The sequence below is a fragment of the Passer montanus genome, unplaced genomic scaffold (assembly GCF_014805655.1).
Source record: "Passer montanus isolate IOZ18808 unplaced genomic scaffold, ASM1480565v1 scaffold132, whole genome shotgun sequence".
NCBI lineage: Eukaryota > Metazoa > Chordata > Aves > Passeriformes > Passeridae > Passer > Passer montanus.
Window position 1 is genome coordinate 1,090,397 of NW_024360055.1, and position 26,711 is coordinate 1,117,107.

At 46.5% G+C, this 26,711-nt stretch overlaps 1 protein-coding gene across 6 annotated transcripts in view; it reads right to left on the reverse strand.

Annotated features, from left to right (window-relative positions):
* Window positions 1–1,572: 1,572 nt before the first annotated feature.
* The window catches only part of KCTD20 (potassium channel tetramerization domain containing 20), a 30,889-nt gene continuing 5,750 nt past the window's right edge, over window positions 1,573–26,711 (reverse strand). For 3 of the 6 annotated variants that reach the window (XM_039699343.1, XM_039699342.1, XM_039699346.1), the window contains 7 exons: window positions 10,544–10,740; window positions 9,622–9,898; window positions 8,487–8,589; window positions 7,855–7,975; window positions 6,709–6,906; window positions 6,151–6,261; window positions 1,573–4,744 (listed from right to left, as the gene is read on the reverse strand). In XM_039699343.1, coding sequence (XP_039555277.1) covers window positions 4,452–4,744; window positions 6,151–6,261; window positions 6,709–6,906; window positions 7,855–7,975; window positions 8,487–8,589; window positions 9,622–9,898; window positions 10,544–10,740 — 1,300 coding nt within the window. In that variant the 3' untranslated portion in view covers window positions 1,573–4,451. Of the gene's footprint in view, window positions 4,745–6,150; window positions 6,262–6,708; window positions 6,907–7,854; window positions 7,976–8,486; window positions 8,590–9,621; window positions 9,899–10,543; window positions 10,741–12,351; window positions 12,438–20,768; window positions 20,923–26,711 lie in introns of those variants that run through there. The other 3 variants (XM_039699347.1, XM_039699344.1, XM_039699345.1) reach the window with 3 other exon arrangements.

Sequence of the window (26,711 nt, forward strand, 5' to 3'; positions counted from 1 at the left end):
AAAGGGACCAGCATTTTTATTTATAAATACCAAAGATGAAGAAGAGAAACAATTTTAAGTTGTGGTAAGTTGCTGTGAAAAACCAACTCTCTAGTACTGTGTATTGTGCATTTTTAGTGCTGTGTTTGAAGTGGGACCCCTCAGGTGTGTCACTGGAGTCCAAGGTGAAGTTTTCAATGGCACGAGGAGCAGTTGGGTACCTCATTCCTGTTGTCTTCCAGCAAAAGTTGGATGTCTGAATCCAGTGCTGCTGGACACACCTTTGCAGTGGGAGGTTCTGTATCCCAGGTGCACTGTAAGCCTGCATCCTGTTCCAGTTTTTTTACCAACATTAGGGAAAAAAGTGTCTCTTAGAGTATCTCCTTCCCAGGATCCATAACTCATTGCTAACAGGAAGGATGTTGTATGCCTGTTACATCTCCCATGGTAGCCAAATGTTTTTACATTTTTTTGTGTTTTGAGGTTCTTAGTATCTTTACCTCTTCTTTTTATTTTTTAAGCTGCAGTTGCTGGATTTGTAGAAGTAAATCTGAATTTCCAATGGATCTGAACACTTTATGCTGCCAGTTCATTTCTGTATCATGCCTAGCACAAAGCTGCACTAAGTGTTTCTTATCACTGTGCCCTGACTCTGCCTTAACCTCTAAGTTGAAAAAGTGTCCTGTAAATATTTAAAAGCTGTTACAAAATTGCACTGTACAATTTGGCAGGTGTAGTCAACTTTTTATGGAGCGATCTCATTGTGTTGTGTAAATAAAATCCTCTTAGTAAACACACCCTTGTTGGTATGCTGTGTTTTACAAACAGGAATCAGGGAATCCTGGAATGGTTTGGGTTGGAAGGGTTTAAAGCTCATCCATTCCCAGCCCCTGCCATGGCAGGGACACCTTCCACCATCCCAGGCTGCTCCCAGCCCTGTCCAGCCTGGCCTTGGGCACTGCCAGGGATCCAGGGGCAGCCCCAGCTGCTCTGGGCACCTGTGCCAGGGCCTGCCCACCCTCCCAGGGAACAATTCCTTGGCAGTATCCCATGTATTCCTGCCCTCTGACAGTGTCCAGGTCCTGATGAAGAGTCCTGCACTTTTCCTGTAGCCCCTCCAGACAGTGGAAGGTGCTGTGAGGTCCTCACACAAATCCCACCTTGTTTGAAGTGTCAGTGCCCTTGCCTTCATCAGGAGAAGCCTGGAAGCACACCCAAGGCTGAAGATGGAAATCAAAGCAGACCTGCTCCAAAGCTGCTTTCTTCTGAAGACCAGTAGATAAAAATGAAGAACACACCAAAACCACTGGGGCTTGTTAGAGATGCTGCAGTCTGTGGGGCAAGGAGCGTTGTCTGAGCTGCCTTTAGAGCATCACTGCCATGAGCTGTAGGGATGAAGGAAACTTTGAGGTCCTCAGCACAAATGGTGGGAACACCTCCCTGCAAACCAGGCTCTGATGCCAAACTGCTCCTGAGACTTTGGAGTCACAACCCACACTTAATGAAGCAAGGAAACAAAACCTTGTAGCTCTCCATGCCCTGCCTGTTCTATTCCACATTTAAAACAATTTTTAAAGGAGCCAAACATGTCATAATTCATACTTTAATACAGAAACCATACATCTGAGGTTCATACACAGCACAGGAGCACTTCAGTACATCTAGAGTAAGACAAAAGTTGACCTTGTACTTGAAGTAGGTGACTGTGAGAGGAAGAAAAGCAAACACTTTTCAAATTTGATTCAGTGTTCCAATGGAACTTGCTCTACTAACAAAATTTAAAATCCAAAATTATTAATGACTTGGGAAAGCCAGTAAACTACAGTGGGTAAGTAGTAAAAACTGCATGGAAATCATGGGAGCTGGATAATTTGCATTCCATGCTGAAGGTCCAGGGAATCACAAACTCTACAGGCACTGAGAGCCTGTAACTCCCACGGGGGGCTGCTGCAGTTGAATAAACTGCCTGAATGCTTCCAGAGGCCACACTGACCCTGGGCTCAGGGACACACCAGGTGGGATTTGCTTTGGCTGGACTTGGTCCTTTAGCTGTCAGATCCCAAAAGGTGCTGCTGAGGTGCCACTCCCAGCACCTGATGCCTTGACACAGTCCTGAGGAGGACTCTGAACAACACCCACACTTCAGTCTTTAGAGCAGAACGTGTGGAACCCCCAATTCCAGCTCAGCTGGGCAATACCAACACTCATCTACTTAAACCTGAAAGAAACAGACACTGGAAAACACAATCACAGAGCCTGGGGCCATCACTGCTGGGCACTCAGGGCCTAGGGACAAGTTCCACCACTGCTGGGCTCACAGTGCTTCTGTCTTCTGAGGAACAGCTCATCACCAAGGCAAGGACTGGGGCTGGTCTGGCCCCTGGTGGAGGTTCATGGTCCATGTCTCTTCCTTTCTCTACCACACAAACAGCAATTCATCTGGAGCAACAATGGAGTGTCTGCATGTGACCCCAGCTCAGAGCAGGCACCAAAGGACACTTCTCTCCACTGAGCCAACGACACACAGGGAGGAGTTTTCAAAAGTAGTCAAGAGAAACTTAGGCATCTGAACACCTGGGACACTTAGGAGCTCCTGAAATGTTCCCACAGGCACTTCTTTTTAGAAGAAATCTGTTTGCTGCACTTGGGAAAGAAGCTAAGAATGGAAACACTGAGAGAATGGAACTTGTATCCATACTAATGGAAACTAAAATGTGCCTTGGCAGAGATTTGTTACTTGCAACTAAAAATTTCTGCTTGATCTTGTTATGTTGCTTGCACTGAAAACCACAAACACCTTGGCAGCAACCAGCAGCAAACTTCACTGCTCAATCAACCATGCACTTGGCAGTCAGAAGGAGAACAATAAAAATTTGCTTGATGTTGCAGCCTGGCAAAAAAGGATTAAACTTTCTAGGGCCAGACTGACACCTAAACCTCAGTTTTGCCAAGTCTGACCAGATAACAACACATGCAATGCAGGTTTCAACACCTTTGCCAGAGCACTGACCTGCCCAGCCTTGTGAGGAGCTCTGGCTCTCTCCTTCTTGAATGGTTTCAGCCTTTCTTTGCACCAGCACCATGTTTTAAAACTCTGCTTTGGGTACACAGAGCCTTTACACAGGCATCAGAAGGGATGGCTTTGTGAGGCAGCCCAGTTCTGAGTGCCCTCAGCTCAGCTGGGGCAGTGCAGAACGTGCTGTGTGCTCATCAGGGGTTAAACCAGCTCCCACAGGGAACTCCCACAGGGAATTCCTGCATGTAGCTCCCACAGGGAACTCAGTGCTGCAGGAGCAGGAGCAGTGAGGCTCCAATGTCCCTGAGCTGAACCAGCCTGGAGTGTGCCTGCTCTTACAGTCACAGCTTTGCTGTTCCTGAGCCCAAACTCCCAGAGCCTTGCACAGACCAGGATAACACACTCAGAGCACCAAAGGAGAGCTGTTCCCAGGTATGTGCATTTTTCTCTTCTTAGGGTTGGTTTACTATTGGTATTTTTTACCTGCCTGACAAAAATGGTTCAGTCAGCTCCAAAGTGGGAAGAAAGCAGCTGGTTTTTTAAAGCTGCAGCAGCAGCTCCTTGGAGAGTCTACAGCAATTCTGACTAAGGTTGGTGAGACCAAGGATTTTACTCAGGTAGTAAACTGGGAGCTCCTCCACTGGCTTTATTTGTCTTAGCAGGGGGATGGAGAAGACAACTCAAAGTCTTCAGTATGCACAGTCACCTCTAGAAAGCTTCTTACATCTATTTGGATATTAACAGATTTCTTTTATTGGTAAAATATCAGGTACAGTCTCTTTTGGGTTTTCCTTCAGCATGATCTACTCATTTTACTGAACTTAACAGAAAACATCCCTAAAAACAATGATTCCATCTCATGGAGAAGTACAGACAGGGAATTCCTGTGAATATCCTTCCTATGGAACTGGTTCCTCCTTCCTAGGGCAGCAGCACACCACGCTGGATCCAAAGGCAGGTGGCAGTGCAAACAGATTCCTCCATGCTCAGGGTTTGCTGTCACACTGTGCTACATTTCTGCTGGTTGATATTCTATATCATCTGTCCTGCTTTGATGTTCACTCCTCTGTAACTCACAAAAACAAAGCTGTGCCTAATGGTAAAGGAAACCTTTGTCTTGACAGGCCCAGAATTTCCTCTCTCATGTCACATGAGACGTTTCCACACACTTGTGCTCTTCTTTCAGAAGTTTAGATAAAATATTCAGCACCCACAATCCGGAAGCCTTTGTAGTAGAAACAAGAAGTCATTTCTTTTTGTCTGAGCAGACGTTGCTTTTGATTGCACAATTAAGACTATGGACTGTGGCTCTTTTATTAACATGCTTGAAATATGACAAGGTAGTAAGAGCATGGACGAGGATAAAGCACCTTGCAGGAGTCTGTGTCCCATCAGCTGGGATGACACTACGGCCAGAGGCTCCCACGTGCAGCAGGATTCTCCACCCTGAGCCGCGCTAATCCGGGAGATCGTTAACAACCATTTGGGAGAAGGGGGCGTTCAGCCTGTCCAGTTCATCCACTTGTGGGGGGTGATGCATGATAACCTCGTGGTCCTCTGACACATCATCCCCCACCGTGACCAGGTTTGTCAGGGATTTGCTCCGAACGCACTGGAAATCCACGTGGCGGCTCTTGCCCTCCTCCTTCTCCCAGGACATCTGGATGAACGGCCGCTGCACGTAGTTGTAGATGACCTCGGAGCGGCCACCGGGCCTCCTCTTCACCTTCTCCTTGCACGTGGGGTACCCTGGAACACAGACAGCCACTCAGTTCCACTGCACCTCCCTGGCTCACCAAGGGACAACAGGATTCCAGAACACACAGGCAGGAGTGACTGTGGGGTCAGGGTGGGAGACACGCACAACTCAGCAGACAAATGCTCAGATTCCACATTTAGCATTACTGGCTTGCAAAAGACTGCTTTGTTTTCCCCTGAAAAGGAGTCCTGGAAGGCCAGGCATCCTTCAAGAAGGAAAACTTAAAGCTCCAGGAGCAGGTCATCCCCATGTGCCAAAACATGAGACAGTGAGGAGAAGGAAAAAGGGCCAGATAAATCAGGAGGACTATGAGAATGTCATGAGGTTATGTGGGGAGAAAATGAGGAGTCAAGGCTGAACATGAGCCCAGGTGGGCAACAAGGCCACGGGCACCTTGGGCTGTAGCAGCCATGGTCTGTCCAGCTGGCCCAGGGCAGCGACTGTCCCCCTGTGCTGGGCACTGCTGAGGCACCTTGAGTACTGCACTCAATTTTGGGCCCCTCACGAGGCAGATACTGAGGGGCTGGAGCGTGTCCAGGTAAGGGAACGGAGCTGGGGAAGGGAATGGAGCATCAGGAGTGGCTGAGGGCACTGGGAAGGGGCTCAGCCTAGAGAAAAGGAGGCTTGGGGGGGACCCTGTGGCTCTGCACAACTCTGACAGGAGGGGACAGCCGGGGGGTCGGGCTGTGCTCCCAGGGAACAGGGACAGGATGAGGGGAAACAGCCTCAAGCTGTGCTGGAGGGGTTTAAATTGGACATTATGGAAAATTTCTTCACCAGGGTTGTCCAACCCTGGCACAGGCTGTCCAGGGCAGTGGTGAAGTCACTATCCATAGAGGGATTTAAAAGACATGTGGATGTGGCACTTGGGGATGTAGTGGGCTTAGCAGTGCTGGTTTAATGGTTGGACTCAATAACCTCAGAGGCTTTTTCCAATCTAAATCATTCCATGATTCTCTGACAAGAGGGAGCAGCACTGTGTGCAGGCAGCCTGCAGGTGCTGCACAGCACCAGCCATTCTGTGAGCAAACATAGCTACTACAAAAAGAAGTCTCCTAGGACGGAGCCCAGCATTCTCTAAGCTCCCTAAGGGAAAGCTTGGATCAGCAGGTGGAGGCATTTGACTCCTGTTTCCTGTTTACTCATTCCTAAGGAGACAAGTCCTTCTCGTACATGTTATGTACCTTTCACTTTCCTTTAACTTTTAAGCCCCCTGGCCAATTTCAGTGGAACACAGTAGAGGTAAAAGAAAAACATGCTGAATTTTAACTGGCTTCATAAAGATAAATGCAAAACACAGAGTAAACAAGGCAATGCCTGAGTCCAGCAGAAAGCAGGCTGTGCTGGCTGTGGAGTCACCTGGGGATGCACTTCCCTGGCTGGAGCAGCACGTTACCTTCGATGCCAATGCGAATGTTCTTCAGGCCCCTCTCCTTCAGCACCGCCTTTGCCACGTCCCGGTTCTCAATGTACTTGAAGAATCTGTACAGCTTGGAACTGTAAAGGACTTGAGAAATAAAAGGGGTGATTAGAATCAACAAATAGGAACCTGCTTCTGGCATGCCCTGCTGTGCCAAAAGCCAGGTGTGGATTCCAAGGATGACTTCAGGTGTCTGTTTTCCTCACTGGGATTAATTGCACTTCCTTTTGGGAGGCACAGATGCAAATCACAGTCTCGATAGACTGGGTGGTGATGGGAGTGTAAAGCAAAGAATGTTGCCTCATTAAGGAGCCTAGAAAAGGCTAAGGGGGAGGCAGAAACAGGAGGAAAAGTGCAGTGAGTGCTGGGATCAGCTCTAACTAGCCAGGCATCCTGCCTCCAGCAGCACCAGCTCATGCAGAGCACACAAATCAGGGCTCCACGTGCCAGCATCTCCTCCTGCAGGAAGCCAGTTTGGGAATGTGTCCTTTCCTTATGGCTGGGTGGGTGTGGAACAGAGTGCAGAGCCCTTACTTTGTGAATACTCCTCTCCCATGGGAGGTGGATGATCCTCATCCCAGTCCACGGTGTCCTCATCGGTCAGCACCACGATGTGACACTCCCGCTCGCCCTTCCGCGCGCTGTCCACCATGATGGGCAGGATCAGCTCCTCCAGGTAGCTGTCAAACTGCTTGTGAGCCCCATCATTGGAGAGCTCGTGTAACAGAGCACCTGAGGAGACACAGACCACAGCAGCTTTGCTGCAGCATGAAAATATCTCAGCTCTGCACTTCCCAGATCCATCCGAGAGCACAGCCAGAGTTCTTCTTCAGACAAAATGCTCAGCATATGTTCAGACACATCAACAGCCTCCAGATCCAGAACTGGCAAAGTCAGAAGTGCAGACTGCATTTCAAATGGGATGCAAATTGCACTGCAGAACCATTCCATTCCCATTAAAAACCCACCATGCTCTAATCAATACAGTGAAACAGTAACAGACTGAATAATTAATTCATTATGATACTTAACTTGAATTTCCAGCAACAACCTCTGCCCTTGAAAGTATATTTTGCTGCCTTCCCTGTGAAGGCAGCACTCACCAGAGAACAGGGCAGGAAATTCCACCCACAGCCTGTGTTATGATACCACACACCCCATTTCAGTAAAGTGCCTTGCACAGACCTGCCTGTGTTAAAAGTACTTCTTTTTGCCAGCATGCCCACCAAAAAGCTGCTCCCAATCAAATCCCTTCATGACCAGGAATTCTACTGCTCTCCACACATTTGGTATCCTTGGTTCCTGCTCTGCCCATCAGCCTTTATCTTAAATTATTCATGATTCTCTGGTACATTTTGGATAGGGGTTATAATCCTGCTTTTAGCCTTCATTTTGTTGGCAGTAACAGCAAGCTCTGCTCAGCCTCTGTTAGAAAAAGAGGCTAAAATGTTTATAATTTGCTTTTGGAGCAAAGTGCCTGTGTTCTGTGTTCTGAAGGATTCGGTCACTTTGGACTGAAGCAGGCAAAAGGAAGCTGTTTAAATGCAACTTGAGCCCCAGTGAAATCCATGTGTTCATGCTTAAACTAAAGCTCAGGACTAAGAACTGCACTGAATCAGGATCAGAGTGCTCAACGTCCTGCAGATGATCTCCTAAGAGCCAATTTTTCTCCATACTTACTTAAATCTTGACATTTGATTGTGTTGAAATCAAAGTTTATGCAGAGGTAATCACATGTGTCTCGAAGGTCTGGGATGGAAATCCCATCAGGGCAGTTAATGATTCCAGTTTTGTAATAATCCTGTGAATAAAAGGACATTTTTTGGAAAGAAAAATTATTAATATCTTGGACTATGGTAATTCCTAATTAGTTCTTTATTTTGTTTACTAATAGTGGAGAGATACTGAAACTGTTTATAGCTCTGTGCACAGTAAAACAGCTCTGCTTGCTCGAGAATCTACATCTTTTTGCAGATCCTCTAGGGTCTGATAAATTGTGAGCTCCAGTTAAAACTTTTCCATGGCACAGGGTTTCATAATATCATAATAAGCAATATGCATTTATATGCAACCACAAGGTCAGGATACAGCTCAGGAATTACAACAGCAGGACACAAAAAAGGTAAAAGGCAACACAAGCAAATATCTGAAATGCGGACTTATACCAAAGCTATGTTTTTTCTTTAGAAATCACAATGCAAAATGTAAAATGAGAATGTTCCAGGGAGTGCAGCTGCCTGGAGATGACTCAGCTGTGCACATGTGACAAACAGATATTTTTCTTTTCCCCCCACCTGCAGAGCTGCCCTTACCAGCACGGTGCGGAACACGGCTGAGCTGATCCCTTCTGCGATCTCGTACTCGCCCTTCTCGTTTGGCCGCGTGAAATTGTATTCTCTGCCTGGCCCAAACATTCTGGAAGAGGTAAGGAACAGTGTAAGAGCACAAGAACATTGAAATGCATTTATTCCAGAGACAAACAGGTGCACTGGGGTTAGAAAATTCTTTTCTGTGAGGGCGAGGAGGGCCTGGCAGAGGCTGCCCAGAGAAGCAGTGATCGCCCCAGCCCTGGAAGTGTCCAAGGCCAGGCTGGATGGGGCTTGGAGTAACCTGGGCTAGTGGAAGGTCCCTGCCCAAGGCAGGCAGTGAAATGAACTGAGCTTCAAGGTCCCTTGCAGCTGAGGACATTCCAGGATTCTGTGATGAAGCCCAGCAGGGACACAGATACAGTAACTCAAACCTCCACTCCAATCTCTTCCGTAGTAAATAAGGACAAGAGCTGGCTCAGGGAGGCCTCTGTTGCTCTGGCTACTGCACTCCAAGGAACAAGCCAAAGGAACAGATCATTCAGTCCTGGGGCAGAAAATCCCCTGGCAATAAAGCCCTTGCACTGACCTATTCCAGATAACTCCACATGACTCTGGATGCCTTGTTTTACACAATAACCCATGCAAGGGTCAGTGACCCAACAGAACCCTTTGGCCAGAGAGGTGGAAGTGCTGGCAATACAGCACAGAGGAGCTCTTGGTGCAGCAACAGGCTCCAACCTCTCAGTAGGAGCTGAGTGACTTCTTTTTTGGAGAGTATCAAGAGGTGGCAGAAGGAAGGGATGGAGCATTACCATATCCCCCATTCAGGAAGAAGGTTATCAGCTGCAGACAGATGTTCAGCTGACACACCAGGCAAACACTTGGGGAGAAGGAAAAGGAGACCACCTTTGGCTAAAAGTGTGCATTTTTTGATGGACACGGACTAAAGGGAGACTTATCCAGAGAACCACCAACTCTCCATCTGGTCAGGTCTTCCAGGACTCATTCACAGCCAAATTCTGACTGAGGTCACCACGTGTACAGATGAGACCACAAAACAAACATTACATGTTTATTCCATTAAAAAAATTTAACATTGTCTTGAGGTACTACCTTGAAGGTAAGAGAAGTGACCCACCTTCCCAGCATGGTGTCAGGGTGAGCAGTGAAGATCTGGGGATTCACTGCAAAGCGGGTGCCATCCACCACCAGGGTCACCTTCTCTGGAGCTACTGTCTGGGAACTGCTGCTTGAAGACAATGCACAGCCATGGCGTTCCTGGGTATTAAAATATTCCAGCTGTCTCTTATTTCCATCTGGGATATGGCAGTTGTGAGGTTCTTCAGGAGCAGACAGCATGCTACAGATCTGGGGATTCACTGGGCAAGTGTTGTGTCGGCATTCAGAATCCAAACCTGAGGGACACAAACAAACATTGTGAGGGGAACAGAGAATTTATTGAAAAACATCATTTCATAGTAACACTTCCTACTGAAATGAGAAAACTGAGTCATGCAATAATTAAGGATGCCATAACTGTCAGGGTGATGTTATATGACATAAAACCAGACTGTTATTGAACTGAACCAGCAGCTGGATGTTTTGGTGAGCCATGGTGCTTAATGTTCCTTGTTAAAGCAAGATGGATTCAGCTGAAAAGGGCAGGAACCCAGGCATTAAACAAGGCCAGAAATGCAGACCCAGTCTGCTGGCAGGACTCCCACAGGAAGCTGAGCAGCAGCACACACCTCACCAGAGTGGTGTAAGGCAGCAGTGCCCGGTGCCAGTCCGTGGTGGGCACACAGGATGCCCAGATGCCTGCAGCGAACCTGTTCAGGGCCAGCTCCAGGCTGGCCAGGGCACTCCTGTGGGTTGGTTTTGCCAAGATGCTGAACTCTGCTGTGAACTTCTGACCTTTGCAGCAGCCTGGCACAGGCAGGGCACATACTGCCCAGTGCAAACTGCCTGTGATACTGGAACATTTTCCAAAATATTACACCCCTTAAAGCCCCAAAAATAATCTCCCTCAAAGATTACGAGGTTGAGGGCATTATCCTTACCCTCAGTCCTGGGAACTGCAGGGCTGTGACCTCCTAACACCACGGAACTTTTTTCTGACTCATGGGCTGCTACAGTTCTGTTTTCCACAGGACAACTGGACTCCAGATTCCTCAACCAGTCTGTGCCCCCAGCACAGTTCCCATTCATGCTGGGCCTCCGTGCTGTGAGGAGCTGGTGGCGTTTCCTAAGAGAAGAGCTGCAGAGAGAATCCAGGTTGTTAGTTTGGGAAGGAACTCCCAAGCAATGAAGTTAAAATCTCTGTGTTTGGTACTACAAACAAGGTCCCCCAGGTGCAAAAGGCATTTCTTCAGGTATTTAACTGTGTTTCAGAGGCTTATGGCTATGCCCCTACCCCCACCTGGGAAGAGGGGAAAAAAAGATTTTAAAGTAATCAGGGGTCTATTAAATCTATTTAATTTATAGATCTTCACTTTTTTAAAGCTAAGTCTAAAGCCACTGATGTATTTAAATCACATGTGTGTTCCTGCAAATACTTTCCTGGCAACTCCTCCAGACCTCTAGAGCCCTTTAAAAGTGTTTATATTCTTGACTCTCAGTCCTGGCCAAATGAGCTCTATAACATGGTTACAGCCTGAAATGTAACATTTTCCCAGTTAACAGCTCAGGCATTGCCTCTTAACCACTCTGAGGTTTGACCAGGAGGTTCCCTGCTCTCAGTCATTGCTTGGTTTTGGTTCTTTATTCCTGATTTATGCTATGCTGTCACACAGTGCTCCCCCCAGTATTTAGCCTCCTACAGTCCCACAACAAACACCTGGGTGGTGCAGAGCAGCCATGGCAGGAGCAGCCCCACACAGGATGCTTTAACCACTGCCACTCACATCTGGAATGCTCTTCCAGCATATGCAGAGACACAGCTTCCTTTTTTTTCCAAGTAAAATTTCTTCCTCCTCCTATCTTTAAGACCCACTTCACTCCTTTCTATCTCCTAACAGATCAGATCTCTTTGCTGTCTCTTTCCCTCATTCTCCTTGACATTTGCTTTGCTCTGGACAAGAACCAGCTCTCCCTTCTTGGCTTCAAGTGTTTTCCTTTCACTCTCTCACACATAAAACACCAATTTCCTCGTTAATGAATTTTTCCAATGTCCCCCCTGCAGAACAATTGTCCTGTGTCTTTCCCTTGGCTGAATGATGAGTGCATGGCCTGCAGGTGCCATCCCTGACGCCTGGCAGAGACAAAGCACATAAAACACAGCACTAATGAAACAGCAAAATGCCAAGTCAGAGTTGCTGAGTTTTCTGGCCAGCACCTGCTGAGGTTGAAGGCCTTAATGAGCAGTTCAGTAGTGGGTTTCAAGCTCATTGTTACTGGCAGTCTGAATTAAGCATTTTATTCCTAATGAGAATTTAAAAAATGAGTAACAATTCATTCCTTTGTTCTGTAAACCCAATTCTAAGTTGCCAGCATTATTATATCTGTATATTTTTAGAAAATCTGCTGTTTAAACACCATGTGATGGTCATCCAAAGGAAGATTTTTGCCAACAACAAAACCATTTCTTTTTTTAAAGGCCATGGCTGGCAGCACAGTGACACAAGGAGCCCCCAAGGGTGATCTCAGTCCCAGCAACCTGAACAGCACCCAGAGCACTGCCTTGCCCTCTGCCCTCACCAAAATACCCAGTGTGGGAAAACTCCCACTCCCCACACCTCCAGGCTGCTTTCCTGTCCTGGCTGCCTGGACCCTGGAGAAACCCCTCAGCAGGAGCCCCTGTGAATGCTGCCTTGTACCTGGGAAGAGACTCATGGAATATCTTGAGGAGAACATCAGCATGAGAGCTCACCTCCCTGCTGCTGCAGGACCACCCACAATGAACTGTGTGACCAGCCATCCTCCAGGGAGAATATGGAACATCCTGAGCTGGAAGGGACCCGCAGGGATCACTGCAGCTCCTGGCCCTGCACAGACAGCCCAACAATCCCACCCTGTCCCAGGAGCTTTGGGGCTGTGCCCAGCCCCCTCTGGGGAAGAACCTTTCCTTAGGTGGGATGGATGTGGTCACACATGAACAAATCTTTCACCTGATCAGAAGTAACACAAACTCCACGTGAACAACCTGAGCAACCCTCTGCCCTCTTCTCTTGTGTGCCAGAGCAGCAAAGGGGCAGGAGAATGTCAGCAGTGCCAGGCACTGGGACACAGGGGCGTGGAGGGAAATCTAAATATGAAGACCCACATACTCTAAAACACCCTGAAGGGAAAAAAAAGCTCATCCCTACCTCTTCCCCCCAAAGGCCTTTAAATCAATTCCAGAATTGACAATGCCTAGTGGAACAAAAAGTCAACTATTCCCCTGTTTCACAGCACTGTAGTTATTGTGAGGAAATGGAATTTTTCAAGACTGCAAATGTTAAAGTCTTTATACAACTAATAACGTGATTTCAGATACATTCACTGAATTATTATATTGTATGGTTTGACCCTGAGATTAGCTCAGTTGGCTGGGGCAGGATGCTGATAACACCAAGGTTGTACATTCAATCCCTGCATGGGCCATTCACTGAAGAGTTGGACTTAAGGATCCTTGTGGGTCCCTCTTAACTCAGAACATTCTGCAACCTGTAATCTGAACCAAAATGCTTTAAAATTTGGTACTGCACTGAAAGCCAAAACCTGTTGTTTTTTTTTTTTAATGCAGTTTGATTTACTTAGGGAAAGGTATTATGAGATAGGGAAAAGAACACCCTTGTTGAGCAGATATATAATCATAACCCTGACCCTAAGGGAAAGTCCTTAAAGGGAGTCATTCTTGAGACCTGCTGGCTGTCAGGAGGAACCCCAGAATGCTCTGGGTTGGAGGGACCTTAAAGCATCTCAAGGGACACCTGCCACTAGCCCAGGCTGCTCAGAGGAACAGACACCACACTGGGCAGTGCTCAGGAACTCTTTTCCCCCAGCATTAATTTTCCTACACTGAAACAAAATCCCTGACAAAGCTGATGCTACCACACTCACCAGGGAACAGGATTTGTTCTGTGAGCTGACAAGAACTCCATTAAGAAAACAAGATAAGCATAAAATTTACTTCTTGGGCCTCTTTCTTCCAGCAGTGCTGAATTGCTGCAGCTCTGCCAACAACCTCCCCTTGCAGTGCCTGAACAATCTCTTGATTATTTAATGCATTACTCAGCAGAGAGGAGAAATTAGGCAGGAAATCAAATCAGTAAGTAGAGTATATGAAGGCAAAGAACAGAGTTATTCAGGGACACTTAGACTCCCTAACTTCCCCAGAGCTCTGCCTCACAAGCCCCATTTAAGTGATGTCAAATAGCACGAAACACCAACAGACTGAATTTCACAACAACCAAACTGGGATGGGCAAATGTTGAAATCTTTGTTCATCACCTCAAGCTCTGAACTAAATGCAGAGACCCTGCACACCCTTCAGCAGAGTCCTTAACTACAGCAGCTCAGAAATTATTTACAGAAGTATCACCAGTTACTCAGGAACTACAATACACCCATTTTCCCTTGTCATTCCCCCTCTTCTGCTGCTTCATCTGCTAAGCAGGATTGTCAGGGAAAAAATGTCCCAGCTGTTTGACAACTTTCCCCTCCTTCTTTTCTGTTCTCTTCAACAAAGTTGAGCACCAGCAAAACCTGCTGAAAACAGCTGCCCTTTGCAATGTGGTGGCTCTCCCAAGCACAAGATCTGATTTTCCCCTTTCCTGGAAGTGGAACACCCAGTCCTGCTGATCATCCGACCCAGCTCAGGCTGATGGCATTTCCCTGTCTCCTGGCATGCCAAAATCCTGCATGTCATGTGTCAGCAGAATTGAGGGAAATGAGTAAAGATCTTTTGGCACATCTGGCTGGTACAATAAATCCCCAAACTGATCATTTAATGTGACAAATATATTACAAACACACCCAGAACCCAGTGGGGAAACAAGTACATAAAGACTTCAAGGCCAAACTCCTGCCTGACCAGCTTACAAATGTCCTGGTTTCCTTTCATGCCCAGGATCAAGGAGAACTACCCGTGGTGAGAATGAATGCCTATAAATAATAATTAGCACCACTCAGCTTCAAAGCTTTTTACAAATATTAACTGCTCATTGCTCCTAGAGCCCTGGGAAGCACTGCAGGGAAGTGTTTTATAGAGAAAGCAGGGACACAGAGGCAGAGACCTAATCCCCAGGCTCAGAGCAGCAGCCCCACTCCTACTCAGGTGTTGCTGAGCTGGAGCACGTTCACTGCTCACTCCCTGCCCTGCACCAGCAGCTCCCCTGTGCTAGCAGGACCAACACTGCCAGGTCACCACCCTCCTTACAGGGCTCCTGCCACGCACGTTTCCACCCTCTGGGAAGTGTAAATTGGCTGGTAGCACAGGATGGCTCAGGAGCAGTGAACAGGCAGCCTGATGTCTTTCCTCACTTCTCTGTGATTTGTTTGCATGCTCAGATCCTGAAGGAGCAGGTAAGGACGAGCCCACAGAGGAGATGAAGCCTCACAGCTGGACTGTGGGAGCTGGGCACGCAGGAGCAGCAAAAGCCCCATGTCACATTCAGCACTAAAGATCAGAGAAAGAGCTCCTCCAGCCAGAGAAAGGCTGGGATTTTAATTTTTTTTAATTGAATCAGTATCAGAATAAAAAAAACCAAAATTCCCATCTGGCTCTGGCCGTACATGGAGCATGTGGGCCACTCCTTCCTCTGGAACACAACAATGTCAAGAATGAGCTGTGCAACTGCACAAACATCTCTGTTCTCCAGACCCTGTGCTGGTGGTCCCACTGAAATCATCTCTATTTGAACTTCTCTAGAGCCTTGTCTTTTGCTGAGGGAAAAACATGGAAGTCATATTTAAGTTGTTTTTAATCATGAAGTTGAAACACTTTAATTTTGCAATGCACCATTGGTACAAACAATTAATGCTGCAAAGGTTTTGCAGAGATAAAGAAGCTGATCTTTGCAATGCTTAAGGAAGTGTTCTGGAATGTAAAGAGGCTGTGACATCTTCAGTACATTATCCTTCCCCACCCTAAGGGATCTAAAGCACATCCAAAGCCACTGCCCAATGCAGCTCTCAGCCCATTACTGGAAGAGCTGAATGGCTTCACTTGCACAGAGCACCAGGAACAAGGTGATGTGTGCCATGAAAAGAAACTCAAATATTGCAAAGTGGCCAGCAGAAAAATCCCATTTAGATACAGCACTTTTATTAAAGCAAGAGAAAACAAAAGCATCAGTACAAACATGCTGGTTTCTACTTTTTATTTAATGTATTACATAAATACAATATTTTACTATAAATATATACTCACTGGAATTTTTTTTAAAGAGCCATTAGAGAGTATTTTAGGTATGAATAACTTCACAGAAACTTCAAAGAAAAATCATGAAAAGCCTAGCTGCCAAAATCCATTGAGAGCTTATACAGGGTCTCACTGTCATCTGCATGGCCAGAGAGAAGGTGCAAGAGAGTAAGAATAGTAGAAACCAGTGGCTTTACTTCACCATTTGGTTTGCAAACGGTGAGGAAGCACCAGCAGAGAGTGAATCAGCTGGTGAACAATCCTCCCCTCTTCCTAAACCGCAGCCTAACCATCACGACAGAAATAAAACTCCAAACAACTCATTTTTAAGGTGACAACACTCCTTTAAGTCTACAAAAACATTGCCATGTACAATTATTCTCAGAAATATGAGCAAGCAGGAAACACGCAGGGTGTGCCTGACCTAATTCCACAGCCCTGCTCTGAGAACAAGATGGATTTCTAATGGAACTGCACGTCTTTCCACACTGGCTAAAGCCTGGCTTTAATTTGTGTCCTGCTTTAACCCCAGATGGCAACTGAGCCCAAAGAGGCACGTGCTCACTGCTCCCTGGTGGGATGGGGAGGGAACTGGAAGAGTAACTCGTGGCTTGAGGGCCAGACATTTTAACAGGTAAAGGAAAAGGGAAGGTGGTGTGGAGACCTCACACACCTTCCAGCATCTGAAGGGGCTCCAAGGAAGCCAGAGAGGGACTGCTCATAATGAACTGCAGTGACAGGACACAGGGAATGGCTTCCCACTGCCAGAGGGCAGGAATACATGGGATAGGACTGCTCATAATGAACTGACAGGACACAGGGAATGGCTTCCCACTGCCAGAGGGCAGGAATACATCGGATACTGCCAAGGAATTGTTCCCTGGCAGGGTGGCAGGCCCTGGCACAGGTGCCCAGAGCAGCTGGGGCTGCCCCTGGATCCCTGGCAGTGCCCAAGGCCAGGCTGGATGGGGCTTGGAGTAACCTGGGCTAGTGAAGGTGTTCCTGCCATGGCAGGGGGTGGAATATGATGAATTTTATAAGGTTCCTTCTAACCCAAGCCAGCCTGGCATTCTATGACTCTATAAAAGCTGTGCATGCAAGCAAAGCAAAAAAGGAATTTATTCCCTGCTTTCCATGGGCAGGAAGGTGTTCAGCCACGCCCAGGAGAGCAGGGCTCCATCACCTGGGAAGAAAACCACCATCACTTCTAACATCCCCCCCTGCTCCTTCCTCCCCCAGCTCTGTATGCTGAGCATGATGCCATAAGGAGTGGAACATCCACCCCTGGGGTGCCATAAGGAGGGGAACATCCACCCCTGGGATGCCACAAGGAGGGGAACATCCACCCCTGGGATGCCACAAGGAGTGGAACATCCACCCCTGGGATGCCACAAGGAGTGGAACATCTACCCCTGGGATGCCATAAGGAGTGGAACATCCACCCCTGGGATGCCACAAGGAGTGGAACATCCACCCCTGGGATGCCATAAGGAGGGGAACATCCACCCCTGGGGCTGCTGGCCTGGCTGTGTCCCCAGCTCCTCTGCACCCCCAGCCCACTGCTGGGTGGGCAGCAAAAAAGGCCTTGGTGCTGTGTGAGCCCTGCTCAGCAATAACTAAAACACCCCTGTGTTATCAACCTCTTTTTTTCCAGCAAAAATTCAAACCACAGCCCCCTATAAGCTACTAGGAAGAAAACTAACTTTACATCAGATAAAACCAGCATAAATTCTTAAAAGGTCTCCTTAGAATATTCCAAAAGTTTCTCTAAACATAAAAGCAGAGAAACAAATTAGCAATGATTGGCTTTCTACTTTGGAGAGAAAAGGGGCAATCCCACAGTTTGAAGATAAATAAGGAGGGTTTCCTGTACTTAAGGATTAGGGGAATCACTGTAAGGAATAAACCATAGCAGGGAATGCAGCACAGAGATAATGGAACTCCCCTGGGCTGGGTAACACTGGTTCAGTAAAAAAGCAGCCATCAAACTTGATCTGAATAATTCTAATATTGGCAAGTAGGCAGCAATTCAACTTCTAATTTTCATAGTAACTATTTGCTTCTGATCATCAGATGAAGATTTTCCCAGCGAAAGAGAAAAAAACAAAGATTCTGCCTGTCAGCCCAGTTCACCTGCAATAAAACTTCCCAGTGGCAGGGAGGCATTCCAGAGGGCTGTGCACAGTGACAGGAACTCATCCACGAGAAAGAAAGGCAAAAAATGAAACGTTCTCCTCTATCAAAAAATTAGACCAGACCTGATGGCTCATTCTGTAACTAAGAAGACCTTAAAACCCCACCAGTGTCACAGGCAGGGACACCTTCCACTGTCCTAGGCCGACCCGTACAGCCTGGCCTTGGGCAGTGCCAGGGATCCAGGGGCAGCCCCAGCTGCTCTGGGCACCCTGTGCCAGGCCCTGCCCACCCTCACAGGGAACAATTCCTTCCCAATCTATCCCTGCTCTCTGGCAGTGGGAGCCACTCCCTGTGTCCTGTCACTCCAGGCTCTTGTCCCAAGCCCCTCTCCAGCTCCCTTAGTCCCTTTAGGCACTGGAAGGGGGTCTAAGGTCACCCTGGAGCCTTCTCCTGTCCAGGCTGGACATCCCCAGCTCTCCCAGCCTGCTCCTCAGGTCTCTCCCAGCCAGGGAAACCAGCACTCCCAGGCTGAGCCCCCAGCACTGCCCCGTGCCCTGAACCAAAGGAGATGCCCAGGGCAAGGTGAGACTGGGCAGGTGTGGGGCTGCCACTCCCTGGCACCTGTAGATACACCTGGAGCACTGGAGAACAGCATGGTCCAGGCATGCACCTGGACTGTACCAGAGAGAAAAACATCCAACTGCAGCCTTCACATGCTCTTCACAAACCTCCTACTGATCCTCATTTCATTTTCCCAACACAAACACAAGCAGACAATAAAAGCTGATTTATAGGTTGAACCAGCACAGGCACATGACAAAAAGCTTTTCCCTTGTTATGAAATAACTCTATCAATATACAGAGGATTCATTTTCCATCTGGCTTCAAATGATAGATGGAAAATAATGTCCAGCAGGCCTGATGCAGTGCAGGACAGCCCGAAAAAGTTGGCAAGAGACAGCAAGGAGGCTGATGAAATGCTTGATTGTTTCTCCCATTCTGTGCATAGTGCTACACTGTTAGCAAAGTTTACTGACTTACTCATGTACTTGAGGCTCAACAAAAATCCACTGTTTCTACAAATGCAATTCAAAACTACAGTTGGCAATATGCATTTATGGGTTTAACACTGCACTTGCACACCTTGATTTAAGGCCCAGGGTCACCAGGTCCCTCTGTCACCACCAGTGCCCAGTTCATGCACTGAACTGACCCCTCACCAGTGCCCCACACTCACAGCAGCTTTTCTTTTGCCAATCTACAATCACCAAGACTGAAACATGCAGAAAAATAATGGATATTTATTAACTGCATGTAACCTATTACAGACTTTCCCAAAATAGGAAGGTCACACCAAGGCAGCCTCACCAACAGAAGAGATGAAATGCATCCAGCAATGTTCCACCACGGGGGCAAAATTCCTCACCACATCAACACCCTACTGCTTTTTTATTTCCCTCCCTCTGAGGCCCAAGGCATTCATGCTAGAGAGCAAACCCAAATGAACTGTAAAGGGTATTTCCTCACAATCATGGAATAAAAACAGTCACCTGAAAAATTAGTATTTGATCCCCACAAAGAGCTTCTTACCCCTATGGCAATGGCAGCTTTGCCAGTGCTATCTGATGAAATTCAGCACTTTTAATAAGGCTGGCCGTGCCCATACAGAGTACAAACCTCCTTCCTTGGCAGAAGGTTGGACAGTGCAGATCTGATCAGGGAAAAGGGGAAAAAACTGTGGCAAAAGATGAGCTGTTGCAAATATAAGCAGGATATTTTTACCTAGAGACATGAAAAAAAAAATTCCCTGCTAAAATAAACAATATGGAGCTAAATAAAGTTTTAAGGCAGGTGACACCTGTGAGTTACACTGTCTCTTCACCTGTTAAATTAAGCTACAAATACTTTGGTGAAAACCTGCAACAGGAGTGAGTGCAGCAGACAACAGAGCTTGGCTGTGTTCTCTTCTCTACCATTTGCTGCAAAAGTATTTATAAAGATTTCAGAAAATCCCACACACTTCAGCAAAGCATAAAAAAGCAAGAGCTGCCTTATCCCTTGGACATCCCTTTTATTTCTCAGCTTTGTTCTTAGCCAGTTAAATCCACTTGGTTCCAAATTCCTACTATTTCAATTCCTGCATTTGTATTGTGAGAAGTCCAGTTTTTCAATTATAAACTGCAGCAAACTGCATAAGGACAAGACTATTTCTGAGGGAGCTCTAACAGAGAATCTGTCTTCTCATTTGTATTATGAGAAGTCCAGTTTTTCAATTCTAAACCACAGCAAACTACATAAGGACAAGAGTATTTCTGAAGGAGCTTGAATTTGTATTATGAGAAGTCCAGTTTTCCAATTCTAAACTGCAGCAAACAGTGTAAGGACAAGAGCATTTCTGAGGGAGCTCTAACAGAGAATCTGTGTTAACAGAGAATCTGTCTTCGTGCATAAGGACAAGAATATTTCTGAGGGAGTTCTAACAGAGCATCTGTGTTAACAGAGAATCTGTCTTCTCATTTACATTATGAGAAGTCCAGTTTTTCAGTTCTAAACCACAGCAAACTACATAAGGACAAGAGTATTTCTGAAGGAGCTCTAACAGAGAACCTGTCTTCTCATTCATATTATGAGAAGTCCAGTTTTTCAATTCTAAACCACAGCAAACTGCATAAGGACAAGAGCATTTCTGAGCGAGTTCTAACAGAGACTCTGATGCACCTGCAGCCAGCAGAAGTTGTGAGAGCAGCGATCACCCCCAGGTCCGGGTGTAACCGTGGAGCAAACCCTGCCCAGCACCCCTCACTTACTGCCGGCTCATCGGCGCTGGGCTCCCCGCACACGCTGCCGAGCTGCTCCGGGCCCGGCCAGCTCCGGGCTTTAAACGGGAGCAGCGCCGGGCACTCCCCGAGCGGGCGCTGATTCACGGAAATATTTCAGGTTAAGAGTCCCTGCAGCCGATTCGTTTGGATATGATCTTAAAGTCTGCTCTTTTCAGTAAAAGCCTCCCGAAAATCTCTCCAAATTCTTCATTCAGACTGTTTTTGCAGGAATTGTGTGGTAGAGAAAGCTCAGTTTTATTAAACCCTTGATGGCGTTTGGTAAAACAGCCTCCTGCCACACATCCCCTAGACAGGCAGAGAGGAATTAGCCACCAGAATTTTGGTTATGTCCACGTGGATTCCCAAGGCCAGCAGCCCCAGGACTTGGACCCAAACAAATGTACCGTAACTGAGGATAAAAAGAGTTCTTTTGACACATCAGTGCATTGCTGAAGAGCCTCAGTAGGAACCACCACTCTCCCTCAGTGCTCCTGTGCCATGGCCAAGGCAGTACCTGTCTGTGTCACCTGGAAATGTTCCCCTCTGTCAGCTCAAATATGAAATCAGTCGATTCTATCTCTTACTGCTTTCCCCAAAGATACAGCTGGGTTGCTCAGAGACTGCTCCAAACACAATTTCACAAAACAACAGAATTAAATATATCACACATCATCAATAATATATAATTTTTAATGCAAAGAGAGTCTAAACAGGCAGGAAACTATTTTCCACCTGACTCATGCCAATGATAAAGCACATGTGTCCTGGCAAGTCTGAATAAAAGATGCCTTTAGAGAGCTCTTAATTAAAAAAACCAAGCAATACAACATAGAAAAAAACCCCAAGTCACTAATTTACCAACTTTTGTAGGCAAAACCTTGTTATTACTTTTGATTTGGGGGCAAGATTTTGTTTCTTTAATGCCCAATTCTCTCATCTGAACAGATACAGGTGCAATAGGCTGGGGGACTTCAACAGCAAGAATGTCTAATCACCAAGAGGTGCTGTCACACACCAGGTGAGGCTGGTGGCCATCATCAGGAGAAATAACAGATTTATATATTTTTATATATAATTTACGTAATTTGTGTATGTATATAGCTTTGATAATTACCCTGTTTGTTTTTAGGACAGCAACTGTCCATTGTGGATCTCTCAAGATGAGCGCTGCTGTATTATCAGTGTGTTTTGAACTACACAAGTTTTAATTAATTTAAGTAAAAATTAAAAATTCAGCACAGACAATACCCTAAACCAAAATTCCTCTCATCATTTACATTTTTGCTTGCTACAAAAAGTTACCTGATGTTTCACCCACAGCAAAAAGCACCTATTTGTTTGGGCTCTTATTTGAGCAAGGCTGCGAGCAGCTCAGAACTCCGCCTTCCTGCCCTGGGAGGGATCCCAACAAGTAACTGCTCACTCACTCCAGCTCATCTGCCATTCATTTCTAACCAATGACACGGCAGCAGCTCCAAAACTTACAATAGGGGGCACATTTTTGAAAGTTGGCTGCAAGTCACAGGAGCTTTCAAAATAATAACAGTGAAAAAACTCAAAGCAAGCCCAAGAAACAAACGCAGGGAGGCTGCAGTGGCAGACAATGAAATTGCAGGGAATTATTGCCAGGCTGAGAAGGAGGCTCAGACTCCAGGTCTTGTGCCCAGAGGGAAGGGCACAAGCAGGGCTGGCAGTCAGGGTCCCCAGCAGCGGGAATTGCCCCAGGGGTGGCTGGCTCAGGCTGGCAGCGGGTCCCTGCCAGGGGCACCTCTGGGTCCCTGCCAGGGGCACCTCTGCGTCCCCGCGGGCACTGCCCTATCTCACCCCAGCAGGGCTGGAGGCTGCTTCAGATAAAGCCACAGCTGAACCTCCCTGTGCAGGGATGCTCCTCAGAGCTGGGGCACAAAGGGAACATCAGCAGTGCTGTCCTTACAAAGAACTCCGAATCACACGTGGTTTAATTCTCATTAAGATACAGACAATAAGAAAAAGCAAAACAAACATAAGGCTCCTTTCACGGTGCAGCTGCATTAGTAACTGCAAATAATACTGAGTAATCCGAAACCAAAATAAACACGGGAGTTTTATTTAGCACAATTACAGCTCTTTGGAAAACACCTCCTGGTTTATTTTGAGGAAGGCAAGAGCAGGGGCTACAATTTCATCTAGGTGAGGCCAACCATTAGCACCCTGCCAATTCGTGTCAGCAGAGAACCTGATACCTTATTTTCAAGAACTGAAAAACAGTTCGTGATTTCAAACCAGCCAAGGTTTACAAGGGCACATTAGCAAGACACCTCTTGCTTTGTTTACATGCCTGGATAAATATTTTACATGTCAAGCATAGTTATAACACTTTCTAAGAATACTCCATTACATTCTTTCTTCTATGACTAATAATTCTTCCACAAAAATATTTGGCTAGTGCAGCCTTACAGCAAAATTAGCCAGGAACTGGAGCCGTATTTTGAAGGAGTAAAAAAAGGGAAATACCACCAAAAAAAAAAAAAAAAAAGAAATTGAAAAAGCAGAGAAGATGCCTATTTCAACACACATAATGAGGTGTTTGTGCTGATAGAAGGTGTCCATTTGGGTACTGGATAAGGTCACTCTTGAAAGGGGAAAGCTCTAAAATTGAAGTGTATTCCAGAGCAGGCCTTTCTGGCTTGTTTTTACCCTGACAAGCAAGAACCCAGCAATATTCTAGCCAAAACTGTAGCTGGTTTCGTGTCTATCTCAAAGATAACATGCAAAAGAAATTCCAGGAATTTTTAAAAGTTACTTATTTCAAGGAAATGGTCTTCAAAGCCTGTCCTTGTGAGGGATATTCACTCTTCTGAATAATCCAAGAGACTCTCACATTAATTAGCATCTTGCAGCAGCAGAGCTTATGTGTGATTTTAATAAATCCTTACCAAGAAGACAGGTTTCCCTGCAGAGCCTGCTAATTAAAGGGTCTATAAATGTCCCAAAAGCAGCTCCCTCTAACCTGAGGATTTCATCTCAGTGCTGACCAGAGGTGACCACCCTGTGACATTTTAGAGCTCTAAACACGGCCTGCCTGAAATGAGGTGGCTTTTGTCAGCCTGGCTGAAGACACGAGACATCATCACCTCTTCCTGCTGAACATGGAGCACCTCTCCCACAAACAGAAGTCCCAGCAGGGGAACATTTCCTCCAGCCCTGTGTGCCGGACAAGGCCTGGGCAGCACGAGGCTGGAATGCTCCTTGTCAGGGCTCCAGCTGCTCCAGAAGCAAAGCCTTTAAGGCTCATGGTTCTCAGGCTGGTTCACAGGAGGTTTTGTTTGGAGTTGTTATTTTTAATTCAGCTGTGACAGCCTTCTAATTTAAGATAGCACTAAGTGTCTGCAGCACACAGGGTGAGAAGCTAGAGAACACTATTTTCTGCACTAAGAATGATTTCATCTCTCAGAAATGCAATCATTCTACTCTCCAAGTGGTGAAGTGGCATTTCCTATAGCTGTTCATAACACCTTTAAAATGCTCTTGGAATGACTTAACAGCACAAAGTCAAGACACACAGAGGTGCCACAGCCATGGCACATTAACCAATTTTCTGAAAACAATTGATTTTCAAAACCAACTTTAAAAAAGAGGAGCCCACGATCTTGGCAAAGAACATTTTGTAATAGGGACATTTGACAGACAGGATACCTTTTAAATATAGCACAGTGCTAATGCAGAAAGCTCTCCACAGCTTTATAATTATCAATAAACAAACCCAGTTTCCCCCTTGCTCAGCCAGCACAAGGTAACAGAAATCATTAGACTGGTTTCACTTCAGTATCTTGTGCAAAGCAGCCCCAGCTGACCTCCTCTAACCCAGCTGTTTATCACTCCTTGGGCCTGACACCAAAACTGCACGTCAACACAGCTCCTTGCATCAAATAAACTCATTCTGGTCCTTCTGAGAGCCACCTTGCTCAGCCCTGTGAGGGGACTTCCACCCCCAGGACAGCAGGAGCAGTGACAGAGCTGTCACAGCACCCCTGCCACCCCACCCAGCACATCTCAGCACAGCCTCACCCCGAGCCTGAGCTGGGGCAGGGGCAGAGATGCTCCAGCCCCATCAGTGGATGTGAAACAGGAGAAAATGCTGGGAAGGAGAAAGCTCCTCTCCCCCGTGCCCAAGAAACGCCCGTGATCAATACTGCTCTCCATTAGTGCAGCATCCCAATCGATGGATTCGACCGCACTCAAAGGGAGCTCTGGGATCGCTGGGCAGCACAGCTGGGTCCAGACATCAGCAGCACTTAGAATAAAAGCTAAAACCTGCCTCTCCCTAGAGACTCAAATTAGCTAATTTACACATGCTTAGGATGGATCTTGGCAAAGCCTAGATGTGGGCAAAACCTTATGGCCTTTAGGTGCTTTATATTAAAGCTGAACCACTTCTCAAACATAACTGAATCATCTGATTTGCACATGACTGGATAAACTTATTATTTTTCACATTTGTAACTTGGTCAGTTACAGTGTGAAAGGAAAAGAAAGATACTACAGAAAAAGGCCAGGTTGTGCTCATATGTATGAAACTCCATGGATTTAAAAAATCAAATTTTAATTGCAAATCAAAACCTGAGATTTTAATGATCTCTATTTCTTTTCTATTCCTTAGTTGGATTCCTTTCCCAGCACAGGCAGTAAAGTCTTTTTTTTCCAAAAGCCCTATCAGTTTAAAGGCCTTTGCTATGTACACATCCATCTCCTGAGGCTGTATCAGCCCCTGACACCTGACTAAGGGCTTCTCAGCAAGCATTAAACTACAGGCAAGTCTGCAAGTGCCTGCTGGAACATTTCTGTCAATGGATTAGGGAACTCATTCATAGCCACCAACTGCCACAGCAGATAACATTCCAGGCAGACGGAAGCTTTTCTGTGGGTAGAGATTATGTAACACCATGATTTTTAATCCACTTGCCCAGAGGAAGAAGAAATGAGCTCACTTTCATGGAGGTTAAAGCCTCCTTATTCTATTTTTCTCCATTATTTGTTCCAGTCATGTTGAACTAGCAGCTGATACTGAGCACATGAACTGAGGGACTCAGAAAATCCACTGTGCTCATCTCCAGTCCATCCAGAAACTCTGCTGCTGCTGCCATCACTTTCTCTCTTCCTGCTTTTTCCACGTTCACATCTTTTGTGGACCTCTCACTCCAATTTATCTGAGTTACCAGAATAACCAGAGAACTGCAGTCATTCAGTTATAAAACAGGCACCACTTAGAAAAAAAATAACGTGAATGGTTATTAAACTGAGCAGATAGCTCAAAGTGGGGCAGTGCTTAATCCTGACAGTTTACAGGACATGCAGAGGCATCACGTGGACACGGATTCATTCCAGGAAACGTGACCAGCTGCTGTCCAGCACAGCGAGCCACAGGGCTGGGCTCCAAGGGGCTCAGCTGTGCCTTCTAGTCCAGGAAATGCATTTCCTGAAAACCCCTCTTTTATTAAACATGCCCTTGTTATTTACATCTTCCTCTCTGTTTTGCAAAGCTACGTAGCCGAAACTTTGCATACAAAGCACGTGGCAGCAGCAATCATCAACTGTTACACAGCACTTCTCCCTGCTGTCACAAGGGTCAGTTCTGTTTTTATGGCTGCCAAGCTCTGCCTCCTCCTGAAAACTTCCTGATTCAATGGGCTAAACCCTGACACCCAGCACAGGTCAGGGACGTAGCACTGGTTTATGGGAGCTGGTTGGGAAATGCATCCATTTCCCAGTTCTTGGAAATGCTGCTGCCACTGAAAGCAGGACTGAGTAATACACTCTAATCTAGACTATTTGTCCACAAATTGCAGAAGCAGACCTGACACAGAGCTGTACTCTCATTTCTCTATCTTTAGTCCATTTCCATCACCTCTTTTTTATTGCTTCTTTTGGCTATTTCTGTATTGAACCTCAGGC